The sequence below is a fragment of the Acanthisitta chloris genome, unplaced genomic scaffold (genome assembly GCF_000695815.1).
Source record: "Acanthisitta chloris isolate BGI_N310 unplaced genomic scaffold, ASM69581v1 scaffold16583, whole genome shotgun sequence".
In the NCBI taxonomy this organism is placed as follows: domain Eukaryota; kingdom Metazoa; phylum Chordata; class Aves; order Passeriformes; family Acanthisittidae; genus Acanthisitta; species Acanthisitta chloris.
The window spans coordinates 5,737-22,320 of record NW_008664432.1 but is presented as its reverse complement, the minus strand read 5'-3'; the positions used below and the strand labels follow the sequence as shown (position 1 = coordinate 22,320).

Sequence of the window (16,584 nt, the reverse complement as noted above, 5' to 3'; positions counted from 1 at the left end):
AGAAAGGAGTGTATGTGTTATTTTATCATATCTTCCATGTACCCCCACAGCTGGGGCTAAGTTCTTTTTCAGCTTACCTTCTGTGACCTCACTGGCAGAAAAAGAAGAAAAAAATGCAGTAGGATCCATCAGTACCTGATCAAGTTGTTTACAAATTTATTTTTTTTTTGCAAAATCCAAGAAACAGATGCTACTAATATCATTTATTAAAGGAACACTTGGGTGTATCTTTGACAGCAAGGAATCAAGAAAGGTCAGTTGTCTGTGTTTTCCACTGCTGCATGCCTGTTCTGTAGGTATTTGGGAAAGTCAAGGGCTCTAAGCTGCTCAGGGCAGTCACAGTGGAATGCTGTCCTAGCAGCACAGGCTGTGATGTAGCAAAATCCATGGTGTTTTTCTGGATATGGATGGTCTAAGTGTGGGGGTTTTTATCCACATCCCGTGCCTGATTTCTGTCCTATTCCCCACCACTCTGGATGGAGTAGCTCTCAGTTGGCTTCAGCCCTGCAGTGTTTGGCCTCTGCTCCCCCTTCCAGTTTAATCTCATTCCCTCACTGTGCACACCTGAGGCAGGTACAATATTGGCCCTGTTCAGCAGCCATCATTGCAAGCCACTGAAGAGGAAGTGGTGGCTGGACACCACCTTTCTCCCATACAAATACTTTTTTCCCCAAACAGACAGTGCTGGTGTTTTATCTTACTACAATGAGTTGTTGCTCCTTTGTTTAAGGCTGTGTTTGGTCAAGGCAGTGCCTTGATTTGCTCTGGAAATCAGCTCAAAGTAGTGAACTTTGTTCCAAAATGCTTCCCCTTGGACAGCAAAAAAAAAGGGAAAAAAGGTGAAGGGTACTTCTGATATGCTTACTCCTATATTCATATTTTGTTAGAAGAGGAAGGAAGAAGCAAAATATGACTTGACATCCTTGCAGCAAAGTCTTCAGAGCAAACATGCAGTGGTGCACTGCTTCCCTGTAGACTCCAAAAATCCAAGTCAGGCATCTCCACTAACAAGGGACTTATAAGGAAGAAAAATACACCACCACCCCCAGCACAGCTAGTTAGGAGGCATTCCCCATATAATTGAGAATCACATTCAATGCCAGACTGATGAAAGACTCTTTTTCACTTCCTTAGCAAAGACTGGGGCAAACAGGGATAAGCAACAGCCTGAGACAGACTTTGACAATGACTATCAGCTCAGCCCCAGAAAGTTATCATGTTGCTTGAGTTTCCTTTAAGTTGGACTGAACAGCTTTTTGTTTTTCACCTTATCCTTGTGCAGTAACACTCCTGCCTAGGCTGTTTCCAGCTCAGCTGGACCCGAGAGCAGGTAGCTTCAAAAAAGGTACACAATATCTTATTGGAAGTATTTTTTAATATTAAAGTCACTATACTTTAAATCAAAAATGACATGTAAGAGAATTCCAGTGTATTTTGTTTTAAGACATACTTTGGAGAAGGGAGGCCTGGCTGGTTTTAGAGTACCTTCCCTTGCATTAAGCACAGTCGAGGCAGAGTCTGTGCCAGGGCAGCAGATGCAGCTCATGGCTCCTGCAGAAGTTAGATGGGCTGGTGGAGAAACATTCAAACACTGTCCACTTGTTCACAATTTACTCCAGCGGTGACTTTCTGAACATCAGCGAGTTCTCTCCTTTCCCCCTGGTTCCCCCATACATTGAGGTAAACTTGTTAAATTGGGAATAGACAAGCATGAGTTTGTTAGATCTGTCCTAGAGTTAGCTCCTTTCTGAAGTCCAAAGGCTGTTCACTAGGCTGGTCCTCCAGCTGTTGTCTTTCTGGGAGAAAACATACCTGGTTTGCAGCTTTAACTGCTGACTGAAGTTTATTCCAGTTATTTTCTGTCCCTCCTGCTAATAATAGTTAAATAGTCTCAGCTTATGTGGTTCATTGCTTGACGACTCCTCTTCAGATGTCTCTTTCGGATTTTGATCATCCACTTAACACTTAGCTTAGCAAAATCTGCAGCCTTAAACAGAGCCAGAAAGATACCACAAAGAAGAGCAATCATGTTCCAGGGATTGGCTGTGATGATCTGAAAGAGATGAAAAATATTTAGTCCCCTCATCTGACATCATCATCATCATCATAACTGCCCAAACAATTCCATTTTCCAAGCTGAAGTGTTTGGCAGCCTATTTCTTTATGGTGCAAAGGTGGCCTGTAGTGCCTTCTCCCCACACCAGTGTTTTCTGATTCCTTCCATCAGGAAGGAAAAATGCTGTACTAGGTGCTGAACTCCTTTTAAACTATTTCAGGACACTGAATTGTTTAAAACTTTGGAGGTACACAAATTGTTAATTTTAAAATTTTCTATTAAACTTACTGTATGATTTGACTATTACAAAGAGAAGCAGTCACAATGAAGATCTTCCAGAAGACACTACTAGAAAACTTTACCAAGATGGCAATACAATGCTAAACCAGCTCTCGACAATGGTAACTACTTCTGCAGACAATACAGCATGTATCTTCTACTTCTTACTATGTTTGGTTCAAGAACAGTTAAGTTTATTGATAGTTCTCCTTCCACCTCTAGGCACAAGGATGACTTCTAGGATCTCCAACAAAGGAAGCAGAGCTAGGCTTAGGCAGCAGTGAAGCAGCAGCACCCAACTTTGGGGCCAGCCAGTGTGAGTGCAGTGTCACCAGGTCACCACCCGAGCCAGAAGGTCTTAAACAGGCTTTCCATATTTTTAAGCCTCCCAAAAGCTGCCAGTGCTTGTGAGCTATGACCTCTTCAGCATGAGGAAACAAGCACTCCCAATCCACTGGATCAAGGGCAGCTTTCAGCTGGAAGGCAGCAAAGCTGTGAAACCCACCTGGCAGAGAGAAGCAAGAGGGGTGGGACTAAGACTGAGGTGTGCCTGGGTCCAGCACAGCAGGAGGGCAAAGGATCAGCTCCTGACTCCTGTCCCACACAGTCTGCATCCACACTGGTTTTGGCCAAGAAAACAAGAACTCTGTGGATTTTGCTGCTGCAGGACCTCAGCTGGCAGGTAGGGTCATTTTAAGTGCAAAATTTAAAACAGATTCTCTGCACACTCTGCCATTCTACATTTTTCTGGGGAGGGCAAATGTATGTGACCTTCTCCCCTAGAACACTAGGAAAACAAGGTCTAGCTCATGCTTACAGCAATGTACCTGCAGTACTCACCTGCATACCTTTCAAGCACTCCAGAGACTGATCACAGGCTTGTCTGGCACATCCTACGCCTCTGGCTGCAGAACATTGAGCTAAATTTTAAAGTACTTTTTATGCATTTTAATGCAGTACCAAATTGCATTCTAATAATGGATAAAAAGTAGACTAGGCTATTTTTGTTATTCTTATTTAAGCCAAAGTTTCTTGCTTGTCAATTAATGAAAAAAAGTCATGAAATCAGTTTATCCAAGCACTTTTTTTAATTAAAAAGTTCAGATTTGACCTGAAGCTACACTCTGGTAGAATACAGAGGATGTGCTTTTTTTAGCTCTGTGTATCTCTAGCTGCAAACAGAATCCTGAGTGTTCCCAGCCCAAGGAGAGGTGTCAGATGATCCTGACCTCCACAGGCTATGCATTACTGGATGTAAGGAAGAGTCTAGCATGAAATTTCTGAAGTAACCTCACTTTTCCTCTGCATTTCTGCCTGGACTGAGGTAAGTGCATGCACACACAAGCCATGAGACAGCAATCACAAAGGGACTAGTGTGTTACTCACGTCCTGAACAGTCTGTATGAAAGGGTCTTTCCACTCAAACACCACGAAAAACAGCTGATCACTTCCTGGTTTAGTTCTCTGGTCGATATAGTTAACCACACTAGTCTGGGAAGAGGGAAAAAAAATGTGCAGGTTACTTTCTTCAGAGGTAAAATGAGTCTTATTTGGGGGCTTCCAACTCAGCCTTTCTCTGCCTGGAACAACGGGCTCCCAGAAATATGGAAAGGACAGTTTACTCTGTCTCATGCCCATATTATTTTTCTATTTCTCACTCAGTATCAACACTACAATACCATTTTTATGTTCCTGTTCAAGAGGGGGAAATTAATTACCAAAATTAATTTACCTGGAGTAATACATTTGGGAAGTTCTCATGAAGGAATGCTAAATTACTTTTTATTACCAGAGACCCATACAGTGGTGGCTGAAAGAGACTCCTCCTTTTTGAAAAATCAGTGGCAGAATAAACCAGAAGGTGCCAGCAAGTGCAGAAATAAAGTGGAAGGAAAGAAGCCCAGATGTTAACAACCAAACCCACACTTCCCAGTGCTGCCCATTAACTAGGTCACCGCTTGAAACTAGAGCTGACCAGCAGAGAGCTGTAGTACAATTCCAGCAGGGAACTGGGTTAGGATACCAGACTGATATTACAGCCACACAAAATCATAGTCTGAAGAGCCACAATCAGGAAAGTATTAAGACATCAGGCTACAGAAAAACATTTGTATTGTAACACTTGCCCCAAGCCCAGGGAGGGGAACTACATGGAGTTTGTAAACAGGCAGTAACTAACACAGTTTGCACTACCCCCTGGTTCTAGGAGACAATGCAAACTACTCAAGAGGCAGACAGTGACCTAAGAGGAAAGCACAGCATTGGAAGGACTTCTCCAGCCCTCAGAGGAGTGTTGACATCTTGGTGTGTGCACAAGGGAGTACTGCTGCTCATCCTACAGCTGTTTAATTCGGATCTGGAAGCGATGAATCCAGCAGCACTGTAACTTCATTTCAGGGTTGGGACAGGAAGATGAGACATACAATGGAAGAAATTGCCCCTTCCATGTTTTGTGTGCCCACTGTCCCAGGCAGAGGAAGGCTGAGTCCCTAAACAGACTGCTATCTTCTCCTGCTTACAAGCCTTTCCATTGTATGAGGGACGACCTGATACAAAAGCCTGCCATCTACCATGGCACAGTTTCTTTACAAACACTTCTATGTTTGTGTCAGTCTTCTCCACAGTCCCTGCCCTGACCAGACTTTAGGCTATGAATAAATAGAAGCAAGAGCTAGAACACTATGTATGTCCATTCAGAGCATATGGGAGCTTCACCACCTCCTGTTTCCTGGTCAAATACCTTTGCTGCACTTACCCCATCCTTGTACAGCTTATTTCCTTATTGCAGGGTACCAACTACACTCACCCAAGAAAACTGCACACTGGGAAACAGTACACAAAACTAAATGAAGACAATGGGAAAGGAAGAAAATACAAATTAATGACTGCTGGGGTAGTTAGCAGAGTGACTGACTGTGCTATTTGACCTAGTATTTGGATCCATCTTTCCAGCATGCCAGCTCCCAGTTTTAGATTTGAAAGGCTAATAGACTTCCTCATGCAATTTGAGCAGATGTTGTACTGTCAAACAAAGCAAGTGCAATTTATGTCTGAGCTGTTTCAACTTCTGCTGTATTATTAATAGGGATCTGATTCCTAGTTCCTAGGTTTTATTAAAAACAAACAAACCCACAAAATGAAAAAAAAACCCCAACACGCTGTTCACCTACCCTGATGACCAGAGCCCACAACTGCTGAACTAAATAGATGTTTATGGTCACAAAAAGCTTATTTTCTTTCTGAGTTTGAGCCAGCCTTTTGTTTCTACTTTGAGACACATTAGGCTTGGGCTTTCAAAAATCCTACACTTGGTAAGCAGCACATGGCAAGTGATACAGAGCTGTAGGTGATGAAGGACAGACAGACAACTGCTGTTAGTGCTTACATGGCAGCAGCTGAGTGATACATTCTTCTCCTCCAAACTAAGGCATTAGCTTGGGCCTTGCATGACTCTGGGATTTGCCTCCTGTCCTCCACCATTGGAGTAGGAGCCTACCCACCTCACAGTCACAACTCTGCTCTTCCCTTAAGGCTGTGCCATGTAACACCCTAACTGTGAGAACTAAGGATAGGAGAACTGAAGTTTCTGCTTCGTTTTGCTCTCTACAAGATACTCTTTCCAAGTGTGCCATGGACTAAGAGAAAGTACAGTCTCTGAAAGAGACACTCTCTGGAAAGGACTGCTCTTAAAATTCTCATTTTTCATCACTGATGGGACACTTCCTTTCCAGCCAACACTGGGAGCAAATCAAACTCAAAACACAATTATTTTCCTGTCTGTTAGTGTGAACAGAACAGGGATGAAAGTTAAACTCATTTTCTCTCTAGATAAGTTTGCATCTTCCATCTGCATATTTTCTAGTCTTAAATGACGTAAGAAGTAAAGCTACTCCATGTTTCTAAGGACACTAAACAGCTAAAAATTCCAAACCCAAACAAAAAGCAGACACGAGACTGCTACAAAGGATGGAAGGCTTACATTTACCTCTTCATCCTAACATCAGCCTCTGTGGTAACCTAAACAATACCTCTTTCCAATACTAGCTGTTATTTAGACAATTCCTTTGGAAATTGTTCTCCACCTTGAGCTGTGTTAATATTTCCACGTCAGTCTCTTTGGACCCTTACTTCAGATTACAGATGTCACTTACAAAGCATTTCAGGCCTGGATTTCTGGTGTCCCCATTAGGTGATGTTGTCCCCAGGATGTGCCACTATGCCACACCAACAGCTGAGCACATCAAGACATTTGCACTTTTACAGAGCCTCTCCATGGAAAGAAAGAGCACGAGAAACAGTGCAGCCAAAAGCGTGCAGTGGCAAGTGGTGTAATGGATGCAATGAAACAAAAAACAAAGCTCCTGATGTTTCACTTACTGAACCAACCAACACACCCTCCCTTCTTCCAACTCCTATTGCTACTTGCCCCAAGAATTGGTACTGTTGGCCAGTTATCATTAAAATCATGGCAGTGACTGGTTCTTAATAAACTAAGAGGTCCAAAACCACTATGATGTTTTTTTGTTTGTTTTTTACCTCTTGTTTGAACTCAACAGTCTCACTCCCATCTTCTTCTTTGGTTTTGACCAAGGACATCTTGACCCAAGTTCGAAAGCCTCCAGAAAACTTCCAGCTGGAGTATGAACTTTCACAGTCCTTCATGAATTTTGCTTTTTCTGGACTAAAGGAAAAAGACCATTACTTTACTGGCCAAACTCTGTGCACTGCAGGCAGGAGAACATCAGGCCTACAAGCACTCCAAAATACATTCTCACTTCCTTTTATATTTCAAGTGCCAAATTCAGTATAACTAAACCATTGTGCATAGTCATGTTCTCATTCATGGTCAAGCATCCTTGACTGCAGAAGACTTACCTGGTGCCCTATGACCCTGGAGCTCTGCCTGCCCCTAGGAGACCCCTGTTCTGCCTTAGAGGGGAGTTTTGTTCTGCTCATCTGTCACCTCTGGGACAGAAAGGAGCAGAGCCAGAACGCCAGGAAACTACTCCCCACCGTGCAAGAGACAGAAGGAAGAGCCTAGAGGCAGAGCAAGCTGCTTCACCTCATTTCTGGGATGCAAATAAACTGGTTGCCAAATAAACCAGTTGCAATGCAGACATGCCTAAAATGCTTTGGCATTTACATTCAGTATATTCCTATTAATTTGGAAACATTACACCTTTGGTGTAAGGCTCCCACCTGCAATAACATGGCTGTGTCCCCAAAATGCAATCTCAGATATTTGTAACCCCCAGATGAGCAGCATTGCTTGTGTGTTTTGCTTTGGTGTTTTTTTAATACTGTGACTGTAAGCTATTTTAAGCCTTCCAATACCCTTCATGCAGCAAGCAGTAAAGAGGCAGCTTTAAGGTATATCTGGTCTCCATCTCTTCTCTACTAACTGCACGGGACACAGTAAATTAACCACACTATTTACTTGGAGTTCCTCAATACTGTCATTTTAGCCACTTTCAAGTCATCCCTAGCTCTGCAGCTGCTTTTCCAACACGGTTTCATTTGAGAAGAAGGGGTAAACCACTATGATGAGTCATGAATCATTAAAGCCCATACTGCCCATTTTTACTAAAGACAGATTTCAGGTTGCAGAGATATGTCAGCATATGCTGGTCCCTAAAACAAGGTTTTGACCCAGACTAAATCCATTTTTCTAGGTGCAGGTAAAGAGTATATTTCGCTTGCATGGCAAAGGGTGCACACGACCAGGTCAAATGGGACATTAAGGTGTCTTGGTCTTTCAGGAGAAAGATGCAAAGAAGTAGAGAAGAATGGCAGAGCTGAAGAAGCAAGCTCTTGTCCCAGAGAACAGGCCAATCAGGAAGATTGTCCTGAACCAATACTGGCTGGATTTGCAATTTTCCTGTCTTTTTTTCCTTAGTCTTCAAAATCAGGGCTCCTTTTGTTCCTACAAACCAAGGGGCCTTGTCTACAAGGCAGCAAAAGCACACACTGGTAATAAGAATATGACACTGATGACTACTCTGTACTATGCTGCCTGCTCAGGCTTCGTAGATGAATACAGACACGGTCATAGGAAGGCAAATCCCAGCAAAGCCACTGATCTCAAGTTAGGACTTCAGGCCACGGGCTCAAACACAAAATTCCACTGCACACGTGAACAGGAAGGAGAAGTGTTCCTGGAAAGAAAAACTGACTGCTCATCAAGACAGATCCTATTCTGAGGATGTTTTAGCAAGTTAGGAGTATCTTTATTTGTGACATTAGGTGCTTGTTTAGTGACCCCAACAAGATGGCAGTGCACCTCTTTAAGTCGCTCAAGGAAGATGCGGGCAAAGCATAAGAAGAAAATCCTTAGGAGTGAGGAGTCTGACTGCTCCTCACCATACAAACCAGACAACAGGGAGACCTAATCTGACATCAACTTCTTCCCACAGTAGGATGTGTGCAGAGCAGCAGCTGGTGGGACAGTACGAAAGAGCAGGGGAGTGCTTTGTCACTCAAGAGGAACATATATAATTAGCACTCTGCCCGCCAGTCATATGCCTAATGTCTGACCAAATACAGCATCCTGGAAAAGCTTTCCAAGCCCACATGGAAAATTGAGGCAGGAAGTTATGACACAGAGCTGAACACTACAGCCACAACTTACATGGTAGGCAGACAGCAGTAGTATACTTTGCCTTCAACAGTAATTGTAGGCTTGAAAAAGAGGGATTAATGATATCCTAGGAGAAGCTGTGGAGAAGTGATCTGAGACGGCATCTCCTTGCATGTGCCCATGATTTAGCCCACTGTCACAGAGTGAGGGGGCAGAAGGGGCACAGTAGAGACACAAGCTTTGCCCAGATGATAGCAGAGGGCAAATAATGCAGCTTAAACCCCACACACAATTGTGTGAACACCAGACCAGCAAAGGATTTTAAGCTGAAGAATAACTCTCCAGGCAGTTTCTTTTAATTCCCTCTTCACCTCAAAGACACAATCTGCAAAGGCTGCACTTTTTTTCCCTCTTAGTTGTTTTTTCTTTTTCTTTTTTGGTTGGTTGCTTTTTTTTATTTTCCAGTAAGTTCTTCTACCTATTACACTGTCCTTCAGATACATGGTAAGGTTCCTGGAATACTCTGCACCAGGCTCTCCTAGGATATTAATGGTGCCTCAAAACCATGCAAAAAGTACTAAATCACAGCAGAGAAACAGAACTGCGAGAGGCCACTGTCTTAACTCAGGTGAAGTACAAAGTTCTGGTCTTCTCCCAACCAATACTCTCTGGTAACCATTGAAATTTCAACCTACTAACAGGGGCTCATTGCCCAGCACAGGAGAGATTGTGTTTGTCTCAGCTGTGGGACCAAATTCTGGACTGGACAGTAGTGCTGCAGTGGATCTTTTTAACACCAGTCTCTATGGTCCAAACCACGTGAGCCAGAGGGAGCCTTGGACATCCCGCCAGTGGATGCCACTCCAACAGCAAGAGCCAAAACCACAGATGGTTCAAACACAATTTGTGTTTACTGCTTTTGTGTTTCCCTGGACCAGGAAACTCTCAGAAAGTCACAGGATCTAAGAAAGGGTCAGCTGGTGCGGTACCAAAAGTCCCAACCCTTCTATGTTATAATTTGTTTCTCTGTCCACAGCAGACCAGATCAGAGACAGGAACATGGACCCTTAAATCATCTCTGATCTCTTCAGACTGATATCCATCATGTCACACGACCACAACTTGTTTTACATACTACACTAACAATAGTTTTATCAGTAATATCTTCAGAGGATTTTCTTCTAAAACCCATGTATTACACTAATGACAGTTCAGGAAAGGAACTTGTATTTTTAGCCACACTTTCTGGCAATTTGCAAGAGTTTCATTATTTCCTTCTCTCCAATTAATATGGTACAGACATCAGCTGCCACTGTCTTAAAAAAAGAAAAGAAGGCAGCAGCAGTGTCTCTCTAACTCACAGGCCAACAGCAGCACACAGTGCAGCAGTGTTTTGTGGAGGCCAGAACTCAGCCAGAGAACAGTGCCAGTTTCATGCAGTCTGTCCATCCAATTTTAACAGAAAAGCTGCAGAGAATAAAATCCTCAACAGAAACAACTGGACCTTACTTGAGTCCTCATCACTTGCTGTGCCACAAAAAAATCCCTCAAAGATCAAAGTCTCTTGATGCAATTTTTATTACTGCTTGTGGCTGATGCTTGCAGTAGCCTTCACTGATACCATTATTGGTATATAAAGCAAAAATGAGCTGTGCATGATACTGTCTACACAGAAACTGTGGTGTAGATACAGCAGGACTCACTCATTTCCAGGGGGTTTAGATTGTGATTTGAGATGATGGAACACCCTACATAGACATTTCACATCAGTTTGCCTGCCCAGCCCAGCAGTCTATAAGCTGTTTGCAGCCACAGCAAAAAAAACTGTAAAGGTAATGATGATATCTCGTGAGCTTTAGCATAGATCTCAGCATCTCTGGTAACACTGCACATGAATTGCTGGACACAGTGTTAATACTATGCTCTCATAGCCAGTAAGTGAGATACTCTGTCAGGAAAAGTAGTTAAGAGAGTCCAGGAATTGAAGTTTTTAGAGGCTGTATGGAAGGACACGCAACAGTTTCGACAGATATCTTAGTCCAGACTTCCCATCAACTAAATTTAGCATCTGCTGATGAACGAGAAATCATTTCTATTTTCTCTTCTGCTGGAAGGTGGACAGAATGAGTACACTCTACAAATGTATCCAGCTTCACATGCAGTCCATAGTCAGGAGAAAATATAAACTTCCAACCTGCTCTGAGCCTGTCCAGTTCATGCCCCAGGATGCCAGGACAGCAAGTACAGTACTGAGCAAGACAAGCCACACAATTTGTACCAAGCTTTGGAGGATCCTGTAAAAGAGACACTATTGGCCTCTTGCCTACAACTGGTTCTCTTCCTGTATTTCATCTAGACATGCAGATCATTTACAACTAAGGCCTGTTACCTTTGTCAATTTTACCACTCACCTGGTAAAATTGGCTCAAAACCAGTTCTAACTCCCATTCAAACAAGCACAAAGGATGCATCCCCAGACATCACCATTTCCTCCCTTTTCACTTTGCTTCAAACATAACCCAGGCTCAGCCTTCACTCTCACAGCCTCTGCTCTGGTGCTTTCCAAACACTGAGAGGAGGCAGCTTCTCTAGGAACAAAGTCACACTTCCCCACCTTTTCAGGGACTATTTCTGCCATTTAACCACTATGACCTGGCAAACCTGGAGGAAGAAGGTTGCGATCCAGGTTTCTCCCAGGCAGCTTACACATGTTTCTTACCAATTCACCTATACTGGCACAAACACAGCCTTGAAGCTCAGAACCTTGCAATAAGCACACTCCTGTTTTGCACATCCAACCTGCCTTTGCACAACATGTGGCACATGGGCCAGCAGCTCACACCCTTGCAGCTTCCTTGCAGAAATACTGCCAATGTAAGTGGGACATATGTGTTTTAACTTGGGAAGAAACAGCTCCTGAAAATGGCTTATCTGCAAATTGATACAACAAGTACAGAAATTAGGTTGGCAAGACCTGAGGATGTACAGAGCAAGCTGTGTCTTGGGTAAGATGGTTCATTCTGCAGAGAGCCAGGAACCAGATACAACACAACCATCACTTGTGCTCTGTGTTTCACCTGGGGTGGTCTCAGACAGTGCTTGTGTCTTGCAGCACAGCAACAGCTGAGCACCTTGCTGGAAGTGATCCCACTGTACCTGTACATGTTTCTAACCACAGCACAAGCCACAAAAACTGAGGAAAAAAAACCACGTAAGGAACAAGTATCACCTTCTACATCATTACTCTTAACTGATGTTTGCCTGCCCTAAAATATCAATGCCTAAAATACCCAGAACATTAGCATTTTATAAGGTATTTTAGTACAGTTACAGACAGCACTTAATGACTAAACATCTCTGACTAAGAGATCTGAGTCTTCAGATCTCTTTTCTACTTCACTGAAGTAGAAACACTTTGTAAAAAAGCAAATTCAGGTAACTGGCCTTTTGGCCACCCAGGGATACTGCAACTGAACACTTCCAGTCTTTGCTCTGTCTGAAGAGAACCACTATAATAAGTTCAAGCCTCCAAGAATGCTTTGCTACAATAAAATCTGTTATTTCTCTTCCCCTCCCTCACCTAATTTTGTTCTACATCTGTCTTTTACCCCCAGTCCCTTTTTCACTGAGCATCTATTACCACATTAAGGTTTCCTATCAGATGTCACTGTGACTAGTATCTTTGGTCTAGCTTTTAATCTGGATCACAGAGAGGAGAACAGAACTTGAACGTAAATTAAAGCAAAAATTAAACAGGTATGAAATTTATTCTCCCAATATGGGAAGAATGGTGGGGCTTCCCAGAAAGTTCAAGACAGAATTAATTCCACTCTTTTTAAACTTAGAAAGAGGTTGATCAGTCACTCCAATGGCACCAAATGTCAAACCAATAGTTTTGAAAACCCCACACATGAATTTACATCACTCTGTAGAATCCTACACAGAGCCAGTAACACAAAGCAATACAGTTAATCTTCCAATGAACTCACAACCAATGAGTCTAGGGACCTGATCTTTACAGCAGTTGCTTTAAAAAAACCCCAGATGGTACAGAAATATTAGTATTCTTGGTGCACTTCCTGACACACCGCCCAGGACAACACACTTCCTAATCACCCACACCAGCAGACAGCAGTAAGACAGCACAAACTTCAAACTCTTAGAAAGTGCAGCAACAAATGGCTGAAGCACAGCTGAAGAACAGTTTTTGTCACTGAAAAAGTCCTCGATGCATTTTCTAAAAAGTGAGGGTACTAAACAAAGACATGAAAGAGCACCAGCACAGCCCAAGCATTAAAAAAACCACATAAAATTCTGTTTGATTTTTACTTTGAAAAGCCCTGTTTTCACAAGTGGTATTGTAGCAAGGTCAATGCAGGTAGAGGCTCATCCCTTTACGTACCTGTTGACGAACTCTTGGAAAGAAGAAAACAGAAGGTAGTCAATGGCACTAAAATCTTGGTCTGTTTCATTTAAATGAAACTGCAAAAACACCAGTTCCTTCTTCTTCACATCACGAGGGCCTTGAACAACCAAAGCATGCTTCTGTAAGCAAACAGAGAGATGGTGAGAGTAGCAAAGGAATCCTCATTTCCTGTCCATGGATTTGTCATCTGGCACTAATACTATATAGAAATTTAATACACATCCAGAGTTTCTTGGCCACTACAAAGTACACATCTATTAAATATCTAACAAGAATGCCAATGGAGTGCCTCCTTTTAGTTCAGTTTTAGTCTTTACATCAAGATTTAGCCTGTTTAAGAAATCTGCTTTAATTCTATCATCATCCTTCGGGTTTGTGTGAAATTACCAGCCAAGGCCCTACATTCTGCATTAGGACAATTAAAACTGTTTTGAGCATTAAAGTCTTGGAACTTTCAGCTCTTGACACGAAACAAGTTAATGTGGAGTCTGATGTGGAGAATCTGCCTCAGTGCCTCTCCATTCCACTGCAGGACTAGAGCCTATTGCTTCACAAGCTTCTGAATGAATCTACAACACAGCATAAAATGTACTTTCTCATTTTGTTAAAGCATGCAAAAAGAGCGTATAGGAGCAGAAATTAAATTAGACTAGCACCCGGAATATTACTTTCAAATGTACTAAGGAGCTGCTTCCCAAAAGAAATGGTGACTAGGTGAGAAGAAAAACATGAAGAACAAAGCTGACCAAACAGGTACCTAGACATAGTTTTTTTGTTCATGTTTAGTTTCCTTAAAAACGATCTGAGCAATCACTTTATCTAAACCATTAATTACAGTCATTTGTGGGTTTGGAACATTCATTTATACAGCAGCTAGCTTCCCTGCATTTTTAAGGGCAATTTCAGACAGACTACCAGTCCATGTACCCATCTTGCTGGCTCACAGCATTTCAGTGCAATGAAACGTTTGGTGTCCATTTAAGATCCTTCCAAGTGTGACAAATACAGCATGTAATTCCCAGCAAACATGCAAAAGGAGATTAGCTATCCTGCTTTAATGGAATAACTGCTACTGCTTTCAATTAGCGATAGGTTCACAATATCAAGGAGAATGCTTCCCAGTTCATTTAGGAGAAGAATGAGGCAAGAGTTTAATTGTGAAAAACGACTTTTTTTATCCCATTCAAGTTTTTGTGCTGCACACACCCACATGACAGCTGATCTGCCATGACACATATACACACTGACTGGGGTCTTTTACACTTCTGAAAACAAAAGGACAGATGGCTTGAAAAAAACTAGAAGCAAGGATTTCTCACAGCACGTAGTAAATATTTTTACCATCGAATACAATTATGAGCAGAAAACCCACACCAAATAAGCTTTGTTGTATTACCATAGTTTGGTTAGTAAAAGGATCTGTGTAGTTGATTCTCTGAGTGATGCATTCAATGTGTCCTGGCTGACCTGGATTTATCAGAGGTGGAATGTGATCATAGTAATGATGCTTGCAGCTGAGCAGCTGAGCCTTGCCTGGGTAAAAGGCAATACCTGTTTGGGGAGAAAAACATTGGAGAGCACTGATTTCTTTCCCAAGATTTTCATTCTCGAATTTAATTCCACAGGATACTGAGCTATCCTCAAGATCCAGCAAAACTATCAAATTAAACAATGCACTTCCACATTTTTCTGGAGCAGGACAAAAGTACCAGCTGCATCAGGACAGAACTCCCTCATTACACTGAAAAAAATCAGGGTTCATATCCTATTATAACAAATCAAGGCTCACAAAACCTACTAAATTTCCCTAGTTTTCTCACAAGCTAGCAGCTAATAATACATCAGTCCCTCTCACACCAAATGAATGTGTAAAGTAAGTTAGGAGAATGCTGAAGTCAAATGGGACATGTAGCTCTTCAGCTCATGTGTGTTTTCAGATATTAGCATTTAACATGTCAATTTTTAATCTGAGATAATGTATGTAATGTACCACACATGACAGCTCTGAGATCAGTGGCTGGTCTAATAAAAGTGGCAAGATGCTCTTCAGAACAGCCAGCATCTTTTGTTCACTGAATATGATGTCATGATAAAAATCAAAGCCATCAAACAAGCATTAACTGTTACCTTCCCTTACTCCCTACATCACTGGGTAGACAGGCTGCTACTTCATCTGAATGGAAGCTCCTATGTACCATAAAGCTACCATTTCAGGCCAACAGCCTCAGTCACCTCAGCCTCAGAAGCCTAGCAAAATAAAGAGCCAAACCTCAAAATCCTGTTACACCACATACGCCACATTTATTATTGGAAACAAGCTTGCTGGAAGATAATCCAGACTGACTACAAAAAAATGCATGACTTATTACCTCACACAACTGAGATGACCTGCCTCCCAAATTGTGAGATGTCAAAGCAGCCAGCATGTATCAGCCTACAAATTCTTTATCCCTTTCTTCAGAGGTCCATGCTTGGAATTTGCCATCTCATCACTTTAATAGAGTAATAAACTCAAGGGCTACATTAATTTAGGATCTCTGATCTGGCAGGGATCCCCAACAATACTTTTGGCATTATATGTATGTTGCTCTGCTCCTTTAAATGACATTTTCTTCCTGTTGATGTATGATAAACTCACATGGCAAAAAAAAAGGGAAAAGCTTCGGCTTGCTTGGTCTTACAGTCAGATCTATATGGTCCAAACACTAGGACCTCCTTACAGAGCTGAGCTTAACTGACCATACAGAAAAACAACTACAGGAATATGACAACAACTTGAAACACTCACTTTCCAGCCACAATTACAGGAGTGGTTATCTGTAAAATGTGGTAACACTTCAAACAAAAGTGTTAGAAACTGACCTATGACTGAGCTGCATTTGCTACCATAGCTCTATTTGTGAATGGGCACTGGCTAATTTTAAAAAATAATAACTATAGAACTCATTATTCAAAAATGCTCCTGTGGAGTCATTCCTCCTGCAAACTGCAGCACAGCTCCTGCTGCCACAGTGCATTTTTATGGCAGCATCATTCCCTGCAGTCACATCACATTTTCATTGCCTGCTGACGTAATACCGAGTTGTAAACAATCCACGACAGACGCAGAAAGTGGCATTGTGGTTATTTTGTGGTTGGTTTGCGAAATTCACCTTTACTGTGATTGACATCTCACGGCTCCGTGCAGCCCTGAGCTCCTGATACCCATCCTAAGTGCTACCCTGTTTCAACGATACCGTATGCGGA

The 16,584-nt window shown here is 42.3% G+C and overlaps 1 protein-coding gene across 1 annotated transcript in view; it reads right to left on the bottom strand.

Annotated features, from left to right (window-relative positions):
* Positions 1-1,749: 1,749 nt before the first annotated feature.
* Positions 1,750-16,584, bottom strand: part of TMEM206 (transmembrane protein 206) — a 17,021-nt gene continuing 2,186 nt past the window's right edge. The window contains exons 3-7 of the mRNA XM_009071352.1: positions 14,735-14,889; positions 13,315-13,457; positions 6,872-7,016; positions 3,722-3,826; positions 1,750-2,053 (exon numbers count right to left, since the gene is read on the bottom strand). Coding sequence (XP_009069600.1) covers positions 1,892-2,053; positions 3,722-3,826; positions 6,872-7,016; positions 13,315-13,457; positions 14,735-14,889 — 710 coding nt within the window. The 3' untranslated portion in view covers positions 1,750-1,891. The remainder of the gene's footprint in view (positions 2,054-3,721; positions 3,827-6,871; positions 7,017-13,314; positions 13,458-14,734; positions 14,890-16,584) is intronic.